Source organism: Necator americanus, chromosome III (genome assembly GCF_031761385.1).
Source record: "Necator americanus strain Aroian chromosome III, whole genome shotgun sequence".
Lineage (NCBI taxonomy): Eukaryota > Metazoa > Nematoda > Chromadorea > Rhabditida > Ancylostomatidae > Necator > Necator americanus.
The window spans coordinates 907,765-921,988 of record NC_087373.1 but is presented as its reverse complement, the minus strand read 5'-3'; the positions used below and the strand labels follow the sequence as shown (position 1 = coordinate 921,988).

At 39.9% G+C, this 14,224-nt stretch overlaps 1 protein-coding gene across 4 annotated transcripts; it reads left to right on the top strand.

The window, feature by feature from the left end:
• Positions 1-997: 997 nt before the first annotated feature.
• RB195_008241 (uncharacterized protein) lies at positions 998-12,326 on the top strand (the record flags this gene model as incomplete). Of its 4 annotated transcripts, XM_064194651.1 has the most annotated exons (17): positions 1,068-1,150; positions 2,698-2,757; positions 2,968-3,049; positions 3,104-3,213; positions 3,328-3,497; positions 3,822-3,974; positions 4,159-4,265; positions 5,636-5,776; positions 6,430-6,552; positions 6,613-6,738; positions 6,914-6,971; positions 8,229-8,331; positions 8,991-9,081; positions 9,424-9,527; positions 9,690-9,843; positions 9,906-10,017; positions 12,139-12,326. In XM_064194651.1, 17 exons carry the CDS (start codon positions 1,068-1,070, stop codon positions 12,324-12,326), a joined length of 1,965 nt encoding a protein of 654 aa, XP_064045796.1. The 4 variants fall into 4 exon arrangements, with proteins under 4 accessions (XP_064045798.1, XP_064045799.1, XP_064045796.1 ...); XM_064194653.1 differs by lacking the exons at positions 8,991-9,081; positions 9,424-9,527; positions 9,690-9,843; positions 9,906-10,017; positions 12,139-12,326 and adding an exon at positions 998-1,003 and having other exon boundaries at positions 1,059-1,150; positions 2,971-3,049; positions 8,229-8,410; XM_064194654.1 differs by lacking the exons at positions 8,991-9,081; positions 9,424-9,527; positions 9,690-9,843; positions 9,906-10,017; positions 12,139-12,326 and adding an exon at positions 998-1,003 and having other exon boundaries at positions 1,059-1,150; positions 8,229-8,410.
• Positions 12,327-14,224: the final 1,898 nt, after the last annotated feature.

Genomic DNA, 14,224 nt, shown 5'->3' with positions numbered 1-14,224 from the left:
TATCACCGACGAAATATCAGTTCAGATGTAGGAGAATACTATCCGGTGTTTGTTCCTCAATTACACAAAGAACTAAAGCCACAACGTCAAGTTCTTGCAGATTTTATTTTTCTTCATGAGTATGACCGTAAGCTACTGCGGTAGAGGTACGTTGTTGATGAAAATCATGGCACTCACTGTGGTGACACGTTGTATATGCATTTCAAACGTGTGCATTTTCATCGTTTCGCGGTATGGCTACTACTGCTCTAATTTTAATTGGAGAGCTTCTACAAAAATCTGAAATACAAATGGTGGATCAGTGTTGCCGTAGTTGTAATGTTGCACTGCTTCCTAACGAAATTTACTCATCTACTGCATGCTATAAGTGAGTCAGGAGTCAGGAAGTTGTGCTGCACCTATAATCTTAATAATTTGCTCATGTAACCTCTTGCACTAAGTTGCTTCGATATCCGTTGAAGAACGATTGTATCTCACATCGATTGATCTTGTATTTCGATCACCTAAGTATCCCTGATTAGATTGTGGAGATCTTTTTCGTAATCTCGACTACGAATTCAAACCAGTGTGACCGTCAGTGTGAGGCTTGGGAGCGAAGAAATTAGTGTTGGACGAGTTTCTTCATGCCGCGTGCGGTGACCTCGAAGAACCGTAGCGTCTAATTTTGATTCCGTGTGATGTCTGTGCTTTTTCAAATATTTTGCTTAATATTACTGTTCTTTATTCCTGTGTTCTTCTGCTTTGTCTTTGTTTAGAAGCGATCGTGTGTTATATTGTTGGTACGTTTTTCGGGTCAAGAATTTTGTCACAATTCCTTCATCTGACCATGTCGTGCATGACATCTGTGTGTATGCAGTTACTAGAGAAAATTTTTGCGATAAATGAAGAGACGTTACTGAGTTTATTTGCAATTCTTCAATAGGTTTATAGACTATTATACTGATATAATGTCTTGAAAGCATTCTCTTGTTGAAACATTATTGCTGTGCGGAATTACATGTACGTGAGTAGTACGAAATGTTTTCTCATGCATTTGTGTTCTTTATGTCTTAAATCAGGTTCTGATTATGTACGATTCCGAAGAAGACGGAGACCGACGTAATCGAGACAAATTCTCTCGTGAACGAGATGGTAAACGTGACGATGACAGGTATGTTCCCTACATCCTTTTTGGTGCAGACATTATTTTAGCTCTCGGCATTCTCAGAGCTGTAGATGATGCTAAATCCTATACCTAACATTCTCGTCGAAAAGTCCCATTCAGTGTTAATAAAACAAACCGATTGTATGGTATTATCAATCAGTAGTTTTGTTGGAAAGCAGCCAATTAAATCTGAGCCTAAACATTTTGGTATGCGAATGAAACCACTGTGTCTGTCCTCTTCTGTATTTTCTGAAACTTCTATATTGTATTAGTATTTATCTTTTGCATTTTTTGAAACTAGATCTCCAATATTATCATTTAACCCAACACTCCCGAAGTTCACTTATGTCATATGGAAAAGTATTACTTCTGCATTCTTGAGAAGTGAAATACAAGAAGTTGTGAAAGTTCCCAAAGAGTTTCCAGTTTGCAAAGAAATTACCGTCGAATAGTTACGCACTTGTACCCATCTTGTGCGCTTTTCTTGTACCTAGTCAATGTTCCGTGGTTCATGTCGTTTTGACCCGACTATACATCAATTCTGGTACCATCTAAATCCACTCAAACGGCTGCGCGGGTGGTAGCGTCGCGGTCCTCTACCTCGCTGCGAGTTCTACCAAATCGACGGCCCTTCACAAGCGTGAAGACCTCTAGTGTAAAAAGGCACTCGTAGCTATTCGACCTGAGTTAGATAGGTGAAAAAGATAACTGCTACCTTCGCTACTTCTGCTACATTGCCTATTCTAGCTGTAAATGTCTGCTAACTAAGTTATTTGTAGATGTGTATTCTATGTTGTTATTCTTTTCTCATTCTCTTCTTTTCTTTTCTCATTTGAATGGCCTTGATTTCTTTATATATGCTAGTTTGGAGTTGTTTTTCGCAGGAACGTTAATGATGCGTGGCTTTTACAACCTACGACTGGCACAATCTTCTCTGTTAACACATTCTTTGTGTAGTTGAAAATTGGGGTTATTGTACGAGTTATTGCCATATGCCCACACATTTCCACTGATATTTATCTCTACCCTTTAGAATTTTGTTCCACCGTACTCTCCGTTGTTGCTAAAATTATTCTATTCCTTCTCCAAACCGTCGAGTGTTGATTTTCAAATAATCGCTTTTAATCATTTAGGCAATTTAGCTGACGCCTTTATAGCGTAGCGAAGGTAGAAGTTATCTATTTCCACTATTCGACTCAGGTCGAATAGCTACGAGTTTCTCTTAACACTAAAGGTCCTCACACCTGAGAAGCGCCGCCGATATGGCGGAGCTGGCAGGAAGCCAATGCGCCGCGACCGGTTTGGATGAGACTCATCAAGCGTGCATCTTTTTTGCTTTATTCTTCCTCATGGGCTAAAACGGCATCTACAGACGAGCTAGCATCTAAAGACGAATTATGAAATTTCGACTAGTTCCGTTGTTGATAGAAGAGTCCTTCCTTTCAGTCATGATATCCTCTGCCGACTTATCGTTACGTATGAAGCAACGATAGTGTTTGCTCCAATCAAATTGATCAGTCAACTTTCCTCTTAACCCTGTCGAATTCATTTAGGTATGGGACGAAAAGGTCGAGTTCATCTAGACGGGACGACATTAAGAGGGCACGTCATGAGTCGGTTTTACTCTTCTCTCTTTTATTCTAATCATGTTTTCCTTATGCTTTCCTCCTATTTTCTGTACCGATTACGACTGGTCTATGGTGTTTCTGTAGCTTTTGTTACCTTGATTAATGTCGTCGGCACGACGAAATCTCCTGGCTCTCTGGACGGGCTGACATGGTTTTTGATATTTTCACAATTTTTTTGCTCTCTAACTATTCCAGCAGTGAATCAGACAACGGAGAAGCAAAGAATGATGACTACTCGGGACCGATGCTCACTTTCAAGAAATTTTTAATGACACAGGTATGTAGAATCTTAGCAAAGACGATAGGGTTATTCAATTGTATTTGCTTTCAGGACGACGACATATCAGATTCTGCTGCTTTAGCTTCTTATAATGAATACAAACAAGAATACAAGAAGAGAGAACTTCAACGTTTCTTCGACGCACATAAAACAGAGGAATGGTGAGAAACTTGCGTAATTTTGAAAAAAAAAAAACTTGAAGTTTTAGTTTACATCCTTGCAGTCCTAGCAGCACGTTTTATTCTATCGTTGCTTTTCAAACTTATACTACGTAGGTTCCGCCACAAATATCATCCTGAGGAATCAGCCGCCGTGAGAGCCGCTCGCATGACTGAAATTAGAAAAAGACTAGAGATTTTTAATGATCTGAAAGCCAAAGGATGCTTTGATGATGTCACCCTGGACCTGCAACATGCTCGAGAAGTAATCAGACTTATGGACACATGTGAGTCTAAATGCTCTTTGCTTCATGTTACTTTTCCACACTTATTTTGATTCCAAGTATGGTTATACTAAGTCTTGCTGTATTATCAGTTCCTTAGGTCTGATGAATGTTTTGTTGTTCCTGCACTTCAAATAAATTGCTCACTCTGTGACTTTTCTAGACGGAAAAAGCATCACTATAAAGACCCATTTTGTGCTCTATTCTTAAATTATTTTCTTCTGCCTATCTTACAGAACTTCCTATGTTGTTGCTGTTGTTTTTCTTTACCTTCTACACAAAACCTGTATATGAGTGTTTCTCCTTTGACACATTTATTGCTTCCAGTGGTAGTGAAACTAGAAGGTGGCTCGGAAGAGGACGTTGAAGCATTGAAGAATGAGAAAATTGAAGACGACTCTTTGTTTGATCTTGGTGAGAAGAAATCTGACGAAGACAATGGTGATGACAAGGATGAGGCGCGAGGATCAGAGAGCGAAGGCTAGTAGAGACCTTTTTTGTGTACTTGAGTCTTTTTTTTTATTTAACTCTTTCAAGCACCAAAATGTTCAGTTTTTGTACAGAGATAAAACGGTTTCTTCATCTTTTTTTTCAATTCCCAGTCAGATTTTTTTAAAATGATTCTCTCTTAATGGATATCTATTAATTTGTCATCAGCTTTCAGCTAATGAGGATGGTCAGCAGAAGCGTAGGAAGACACTGTTACACAAGACTAGTTCCGTTTTCATGAGGAATGTTCCGGCAACGGTGAAAATCGCTGACCTTGAAGCTGTAAGTTAAGAGTGTAGAGCTTAAGATGAAATGTAGAAACTACTATGTTGCCTTTGGATAAAAAGAAAACTGCGCATCATTTTCACTACAGGGATGTTGGTATATGAAGGTATTCCATGGGTAGCATAGCAACTTCATGACCATAATTTTCACGTCCTACATTAACATCACAATCGACGTGAAGAGAGGTCAGACAGGTTGACACAAACTTACCCAAATTATCCAGCGCCACCTTCGAGAACCAACAAGTTTCTCCATGTACGACTTTCGATAAACCTCGTGATGATGATGATTCAGTATGTGTTCTTAATTTGAGCCAGACGCAAGGTTTTTACAATCCTTTATCATTGGCGCAACGGTTGGCCGAAATCGCCTTCTTCAGAGTGTGAATGCAATTTATTTGCTCAAAATCTATACATCACAAGCTGTTAGTTTCGAATATTAATCACGTCTTGTTCGGAGAGTGATATCAATAATTTATTATTTACCTGTCTGAACGTCTGTGTGTTTCCACTTTCTGAAGAAGGCATGTTAAAAACTTGAGGAAATAGGTACGAGAAGTCAGCGAAGTGCAGCGCAACACGGGGAGTGGTCGCGATTGTGAATAGGTTCACCATGTCTCATTCACCTTCTGCCACATGCATGAAGTTATTGCGCTATACTTCTACACAGCGACACAGCAATTCCACGCCGTTGGACCCGTGTCACCCTATTTTACGCCGACGCACCATTTTGTCTCCACAGGGGCCGCACCCCATTTTATAGATTTGAGACATCGGCGCACCAATGTGACATCGTGGGACCCGTCTCACCCCTTTTTATAGATTTGTGGTGTCGGTGCACCATACCGATGCCGCTGGACATGTGTCACCCTCTTTTTGGAATTTCATGACACACAAACAAACAGGCACACATGCACGTACACAGACACAAATTAAGCTCGTTGCTATGTATCCTTATCATGATTTTGATCATGATTATATATTTGCAATTTGGGTCTCCAAATATCATATCCCCCTCTGGATATTCTACTGACATTAGGACAAGTTGATAAAAGATAATTTTCCAATAGAGCAGGAGAAACCAACTCTCAATTCCACCGTTTTCTACGGAGAATATCAGCACCGAAGTTGATATTCACTGCGGCTGTGTGAGTATCACTCGAAGCATAGACGCCGATTGAGTTTGGGGTCCACGGCTTACGCAACGATACGAAGCAAGAGATTACTGATGATCGTCAAACATTAGTACATGCTGTTCGTACTAGAACTTTTAGCAGGAATCCAGAATGCATTTAATATTTTCCTATCTGTGATCTCATTCTAGAAAAAGAACACCTCACTGTTCTACAGAGCACGAATTCTTTCCAGATCTGCAGTCGCAGTCCAGGTTTTCTTCGAATCGCTTTAAGTGAGCCACATGCTGATCGAAATTTCTTGCGACGTGCTTGGGCCACCTATAAGCGAGATGTGAACATAAAGGAGATCTGCTGGACCTTGAATCAGACGAAGGTGAGTAGCCCTAAGAATTCAGCACTTCTTTGCCTTAGCCATATTCTGCTTGTGTAAGATCGAAAACCAAAATTATAGTGATGCCCGCGTAGCGCTGGAAGAATCCTTAGCAGTTGTACTACCTGTCGCTCCCGGGCGTATTCTTCTAGAAATTGTGATGAATTTGAGCACACGAAATGTTAGAAACAAAAACATTGTTGCCGGTGTAGACATTGACCTATGAGCCAAAATTTTGTTGTTCTGCTTCTAACATTGTGGATGTCCAAATGGTGCTTTTGGCTTATCACCCTAAAAGGTCGAAAAAATGCGTGGATACAATACTTGTAAAAACGCGGAGGTTTAGTTCGGATCTTACGATCACATAATAGGCTGAAGGTGATACTGAAAATGCGATCTTATGTAGGTGTTGTTTTTTTCTCTTTAGAAGTATTTCATATGCCAGAGACCAAAAGATGTTATCTTCTTTTAAAACATCCTACCAATCTTCCTGACACGCAAACTGGATCTAAGAAATGATTAACATATTGCAGATATATGAGTGAACCATCAACCGGTCACGTATGTATAGCCTACTCCTCACATAAAAACCGGGGTACAATGGGAAAGGATTTACAGCAGTTTTATTTTAGTATACATGTTCAAGAAATGTTCAGCTCAACGACTCGACAGACCTCAGTGTAATATTGAATCGTGATCTGACAAGACGTATTCGAGGCATTAGTGGTGTTTCTTGCCATCAGGATGTGGCACGAAACGATATTAAGCAAGCAGCCAAGGTGCGAATCTTGATTTTATAGATTACCTTAATTAAGTTTGTTTATTTTTGCTTTCTTCAGCTCGTCGCACTCATGGATAAGAAAGTCGGGTTATTTTGTGAGGACGAACCGAAGGAGGAGCGGGATAAGGACATATTGACGGGTGTTGACCTTGTTGCAACGTCGAAAAATCCACTTCTTAGACAGGTTGGGAGAGTGAGCGTTATGTAGAAAGTATTGAAGTAGAAAAGAGAAAAAAACAAGCATGCAGCACCGCTCTAAAGGGGACACCAGAGAAGAATGAGGAAAAGGCAATGAATTAGGAGAAAACGTTAACGGTGAAGAAGAACTGAATGGAGCTGTTATGCTGTTTTTGATTAAGGTGCGACCAGTGCTGAGGGAATGCGACGAACCAAGTCCTGAGGAAGAGGAAATGCTTGGTAGGTGAACCAGGATTTGTTTCATTGTCACCGTTTTTCATTATTCAAGTCTGAATGAGTAAACAATTATGCATTGGAAAGACAATTAGTTGATTTTTGCCTGCTCTACACTATTTTGAGGGAAACTTTCAAAATTACACTGCTCGGAGTTATTTCTTATGTCATCTTTGTGAGTGTAGCAAAATACCAAAGTACATAATACAACTTGTTAATGTGCATGTTTAAATGCGGAATAGAACTTTCTTCTATATTTTCTGGCATTCTAATTTCAATAGATAAAGGTTTAGCTGTAAGCGAAGACCTCTTGTGCAATAAAATTTTTGTGTAGGATCAAAACGATTTGAAGCAGTTGCAGTTGTGTAAGCGATTACAGTGGAAGCGGCGCGATGGAGCGTAGCCGTTAGGAAAGTAGTAGAACCCTTTCTAGCACCATCCATCGCTGTCCTTCGATGTGGTCGCACCTCGATTCCAACTCTACACCGAAACGCTTCGAGCGCAGATGCTTACGCAATCGCATCGTGCTTCATGTCGTTTTGATTTGACTGTAATGCTTGAAAATAGCGTTCTCCATTTTCTTTGCTCTTAAAAATTCCTTTAAAACTAGAATTTTTCCTTAAACACTGATCACACACTGGTCACAATTGTTGCTGGTTGGGGAGGAAACCACATTTTTAAATCTTTAAAATAAGAACTACTACAAATTAACCACTAGCATACCCTCTATTGTTGCTCTTCCATTCGCTTTCAACTGTTTACTTCATCATCATCTTCATCTATAAGAATTTTTTTAGTTGCCTCTTTTTGGTTTTTCTTCAGGTTTATTTTTTTGGTTTTTTTTCATCTTTCTCCAAGTCTTTCATTGTTTTTTTTTTCAAAATTTTCATGCTTCATTCGCTGCTCTCTGTAGCAGAAATATTGTAGACATTTGGCTTCGCCGGATTTGTCACTTTGATTAATAGCAAAAATTTGATGTCGAAAATCCTTCATTTGGTCCACAAGAATCAATGGAATTTTTAAAAAAAACTAGACATTATAATTTTTTCTAGAAATTTCCTTTTTAATGATATACAACCTTTTTAAGTACTTCCTATTCCTATGTGCACTATTCACTTAAAACGCTCGCTTATTTCTCAGTACTCTAAATTTTTTTGAGACAAACTCTTGAACCTGGGGGATTCAAAGTCTTTTCGTTGTTTTGTAAATTTTAGTTTATGTCTTCAGTTTGTGGAGGTTTCGTGGACATCTTAGTGATTTTAGGCATTTCTCGAGGTGCAACATCCACAGTAGCCACCTCTACCGACGAAAAGGTCCCATTCGTGCGTGACGAGCCATTGCTTCATGCGCTTGATCTGCTGATTCTGTACCTACGTATGGTACATTCTATCGATTTCTATGGACACATAGAGTATCCTAATGAAGATGCCATGCCTAACAGATGAGTTCATTTATATTAGTTTTATTAAAGTAAATTACGGTAGAGATAAGATTCTTTAATGTATGAAGTGGTTGTTATTACGGAGTTACATTTATTTTCGTTTAATTAAGTGAACTCCATTAAAGGCAGCATACCACGAATCTGAGGTGGTGCGGATTTCAGGTGGAGTATTGATATACGTGATCGTATGGAAATGGAGTAGTTCCGCTCATCTCTCCCTGCATCACTGCAAACAGTCGCCTCCGGACTGCTGTTTTGAACGGCACCATCTACTGCAACGCTCCACCCCTTGCGCCGCCTCCGCCCTGCCATTCGTCGAAAATCAATTTTCGGACTGCTCCGATAGGTGGTAAGGGACGCTACGCGTGCAAGGGTGGCGTGCTGCAATAGTAGGCATCGCACAGAACAGCATTCAGGAGCCGGGTGCTTGCAGTGATTCAGGGAGAGATGAGCGAAACCACTGCGGTCTCCATAATCTATGATCCCCGTATACGAATATTCTACCTGAAATCCGTACCATCCTAGATTCGTGGTATGCTGTTTTTAAAGATGTGACTGAAAGTATGCAAGTGGCTACTGTTTAGGTGTGGCATGCTACATGTTCGAGGTGTTCTTCCAACGCAATTTGGGACATCAGAGGACGGCACGAAACTTGTTTCGACAAAGTTCAACTCAGTAAGAAATTGTCAAATTTTAATGGCTGAGGGCGTGGAAGACTACTGATATACCACCGATATATGATATAACATAACTAATACATTGTCTGCTCTATTTGTTCGCAAGTAATGCGCGAAACTGTCTTTCTTTTTTCTCTGACTCTCCTTCCTCTCTTGCTCTCCCTTTTCCTTTCCCTCTTCTCTCTTCTCTCTTTTTTTTTCGCGGAAGTCTGCAGTTAAGGGTAAAACCTGTCCACTACTCCACTACGTATTGTCTTACGCTTGTGAATTTTTTTGGTGAAAACAACGAGAGTTCAGATGTACGAGTTTCTACACATTATTTTACGTACAATATTTATAGGAGTTTATCAATGGCTTCAATCAACGTCTAGATTCAAGTCTGATGCAGGTATCGTATGTCACCGCAGATGAAATGGAGAAAATGGGGAAAAAAGATGGAGACAAGTAAGTTTCAGAGGAGTATTGTAAATGTGCAGCAGTTAAGGGTTAAGTTCCGTAAGTGCTAAATTTTGATTATCGCTGTCGCCCTTATAGAAGCAGATAGACAAATGTTGATGAAGACCAAGGTCTGGTAACTTTCCTTGATATCTTAAAGTTTTTTTTCAGAGAAGTCGAAGCGTTCATTCAAGCGAACACTGTTGAACTTTCCCAGGATAAATGGCTCTGTCCGTTATCTGGAAAGAAATTCAAAGGTCCAGATTTCATTCGTAAACACCTCACTAGTAAACATGAAGAGAAGCTTAAAGAAGTCCGGGAGGAGGTACAGTTTTTTAATGGTAATAGTTTTCCTTAAATGCTGCTTACCAAAAATGTATTATTCAGGCGACCTTTTACAATAATTATTTGGCAGACCCAGTCAGACCACAGAACGTCGAGGTGAAACCAGCAGCTCCTCCACCTAGGGACGATGATCGTAGAGATGACAGATATACAAGTGAGTTCATGAATATAGAAATGTATTCGAAATGCTACTAGGAAATGTTACCACTGCTATGCGTAACATCTTAATTATCATTGTTTATGAATAATAGTGGAATCTTAGAAATCGGAAGACCTTCGAATGTACGGTATCCAGAAGGGCAGTATGAACGAAAAACGCAAGTTGGAATGGGTACCTGGTCATTTTTCATTCCTGTTTTGATCATTTAGAGATTTGAAAAACGTGATTGCAGAATTTATGTGTACTTTTAGCTGCAAAAAAAGTTAGTTGTGCAGTTGCTGAAAAGGGGTTTCTTGCTTCCGTGGTTGCTAGGCCTTGATCTTTGATGCGCAACCTTTGAATTGGATCCCAGCAGAAATAGAAGATGTACATGGCGATTTTTTTACGTCCATTTCCCATCTCAAATCTGTTGTGCAATGAAACGGATACAGTACAAAGTTCTCCGTTTCACTTGTTGACCTCATCAATATATTAGAATAAGACGATTTCGATTTATGCATCCATTTCTCATAAATGGAAAGATCCGTCTTGCATTTCAGCTCCATTTTAGATCAAAGATATGATGAAAAAAAACTCGTGTATTATATTTCCGGATTCTCTGGGGGTACTAGCATATTAGAACCATATTGGTAGGATTGAGGTAAACTTTTTTATGTATTGTGGAAAAATACGAAATAAACATAAGCATGTAACGATGTAAAACCAAGAATTGGATTTAACACATCTCGAAAATCATGGTATTGTGGTAATTATGGTGATCAAGACACCGTATTGCACATCTGAGTTCAATCCAGTTCCTGCATCAGCGAGTGAAACTTTACAGAAGTAGTGACGCATCTAAAATTATGCTTTCAGACGTTTTTTTTTTTTTTTGATGTCTTGCAACAATTTAAATTGCGCCGATTTGTACCAAGAATCCACTCATTGAAAAAAATGTAGGAGTCTGTCTTAAAAGTCGTTCTGGATCTACTATCACCGAGAGTTTGCTAAAAAGAAATTATGTGGGTTTCGATGTCCATATTATTTTATATTTTAATTTTAGACCTTTCATCCATAATTATAAAAGCGCTTGTTATAGCCAGGTTACCTAACTTTCATCTTGGTTTCTTGACTCCCGTTGTTCTTCGAACTGGTCGAGCAGGCGCCGATAATTTTTTCATTTATCTTATACTCATCAGATTATCACTTTGGAGCTTTTCCCTTCTCAAAAAGGTCTGCTGCAAAATTTTATCAAAATCGCTTCTGAGCAAACTTTGTACAAGGTGCTTTGAAAGTTTTGCCGATTTTTTCTAACTTCTTGTTTCGGCTTAGCCGGTTGGTTAATATTGTTGCGCACGCGCTCGAAACAGCGAGGTAGCAGTTGGAACCGAGGTGGGACCGTTGTAAACCGCAGCGATGAATGGTGCTAGTTTCACCAGGCTCCTAGCCGCTACGCTCCACCGAAGAGCTTCGAGAGAACGCAATTGCGTACGTGCTTCATGTCGTTTTGACCCTGCGATAGTTGCCTTGCGCCGAAGGTGTTGATTTTATTGATTTATTGGTTCCTTCTTTGTATCTCCCGAAGCTTATTGAATCCTCATTTATAGAGGGTCTCGCATACTCTAAAAGTTGATACAGGAGCGATTTTAGCTAAAATTTGATCTAGTCCAACCAAGTGATAATCTATCCAGTTTTTCTGAAAACGAGCTACATGTTTGAGCATAGTCAGTTAATCTTCTGGATCAGTTTCCTACGTTTGATATTTCATTACACTTGCAAATACTAAAAACGTCTACCGACACGGTCACCATATTTTCTAGTTTTTTTCTTTGTTCACAAAGCAGAAAGATTAAAACATCCCCGGTTCAGAAACTTTGAAGCACGTCCATGGACATGTTTCCTCATGGGTTGGGAGTGATTGCTCTTGAACCATCAGACGATTTTAATGTTAATGTTCAACCACTTTCCGCTAAAGAGTCATGCTTCAAAATTAAAACTACTGTAGATAATCCCCGTAGAAAGTTTTAGTTTATAGGTCCATATTTATTCCCTATCTTTTTGAATATATAGGCCCAATGTGTTGCACTTCGCTATTTTCATTTGTCTTATTTGTTCTCCGTAAACTTCCAATTGTAGGAGATCGCGGCGATCGCGCTGACCGCGGGTCCGATCGCGGTTATGCAAGTAACGCAGACAGAAGCCGACGTGGTTACGCGGGTTTTGGTAGTGGTGGTCCGCCTCGAGATCGCGGTCCACGCTTCACGCCAGAATCGGCAAGGCCGCTCACCTCATACAGAGACCTCGATGCGTTCCCCATTGACTAATTCTCTTTAGCATTTTAATTCGATCAGTTTATTGTCTATCTCTCTGTCATCTCATTTTTTGTTAGATCTTATATGAATACTTTTATTGTTCGATTTCATCCAGATATTACGTCAAGGCAAATCCATGCCAATTTCATGTTCTTTAAACCATTTGACTTGCCGAGATTTCTTGTTTGATGAGAAGGAAGGTTTGTGAGGAATTCAGTCGTGCTTGACGTTGTTAGCAAGGTTCACTCATTTGAATTTTTTGTGAAGTCCTGGTAAAGTGGTAATTGTTAAAAGCTGAGAATGAATGTTCCAATTATTTCTGAATGGGTTAGTAATTTCTACAAGGCAAAATTGCAAAAAAAAAGTCTTCTCTGCATGGGTTCCGTAAACTCCATACTTTCCAAGGGTAGGTCGGGATGTGCTATACTTGGATTTTGGATTTTGCAACGAATATAGAGACTATAGAATCGGAAGTTGATTGTGCTTGAATCACTCCATTTTCCTTATGAAGCGCAGATTTGTATCCACAGATACAGAATTGTTCTCGGCAAGAAATGTTGTTGTTGTCGTTTTCGTTTTGTGATTGTAACTTCCCTCAAGTATGACTAAATAATTAGTTCGGTTGCATCGTGTTAAATTCCTACTAAGATCGGTTATTAGGAAATAAAGAGTGGATCGGCCTGTTTCACTATTCTTCTTTCTGTCCGTGTTTTACTATGTATACGTGGACCTCCCTGATGCTCCATTAGAAGCGTTGGAGGAAATTTTGCAGGTGGGAAGCTCCCTGATAGTTTGGGAGTGGTTGTTCACAAGTATTATGGTGAAATGCGTAATTCGTGGCATAAATTCGGAAAACGACAATCACCGGCTGTCGGAGAATTCATGACCATTCAACTCTTCCAGGAGTCGTAGTCATTTTGTGAGGGCCGTTTAACAAAATACACTTTGATAAAACTTGAAGAGAGAATTACGGTCCCGTCTCTGGAAAAGAAACAACTTTTGCTTCATTCATACTTCATTGAAGAAACAGTCAGTGATAATCGAAAATTCCGCACTCTAAATCCGTACATGAAGTTCTATAAAGGGAAAGTAGAACCACTAAAAAAACCGGCTGAAGAGTGTTAAAGTAGTTCCAAAACGATGTGTTGTTGGTTTCGGTTCAACACAGAAAATCTCATATTTATGGTCAATAGTTCCTCTGACGCGACAGAATCGAACTGCTTTCCTACTGTATGTTGTGTCATCGTGGTGGGTACTTCGACTCCCCCAGTACTGTAATAGCGCGAAAAAGGTAGTGGGGCACAACAGGTGCAACGACGTCCATAGAGCAAAGGGCAAAGGGACCGTTCCCGTCGTTAGACTATTTCATTTGCATAATGGCTGTTGCTAAATTACTGCGTTTTCGTGACTTCCCTCTGACTACTACTTGGCCGGAGCTTGCATCGAAGTCGAGGAAGGAATTCGGCGAGTGGCTCGCTGGTCGTGGGTTGCTGTGGAGGGGGCTAACTGTGGAAGTCCCGTTAAAGCCGCGAAACAGTCGAATGTGCACAGCCTTCATAAAGGCTAACCCAGCGGCCCTTTTTAGGACCACCAACTTGCGAATACGAATTAAAATTGTGAGGATAGAGGTTGCATGCATGCTTAGTCGTCGTGGATTGCTATTGAATCCATTTTCGGTTTTTTTTTTCTTTGGAAGTAGCACATAGTATGACTTGGTTATTTATCTCGTAAGCTGGGGAAAAATGTGTTTGGGGAAGGGGGCACTCAGTGATCCCCTTATTTCTCGAAGAAAATAAGCAAATTAATCAGAGCCCTCAGGCCTAAGCATTAGTCTTAGAGGATCTATGACATGTAAGCTAAACTTACTACGAAAAGAGTAAGACAGATCGTTTAGAAGTAAGAGCGCCACT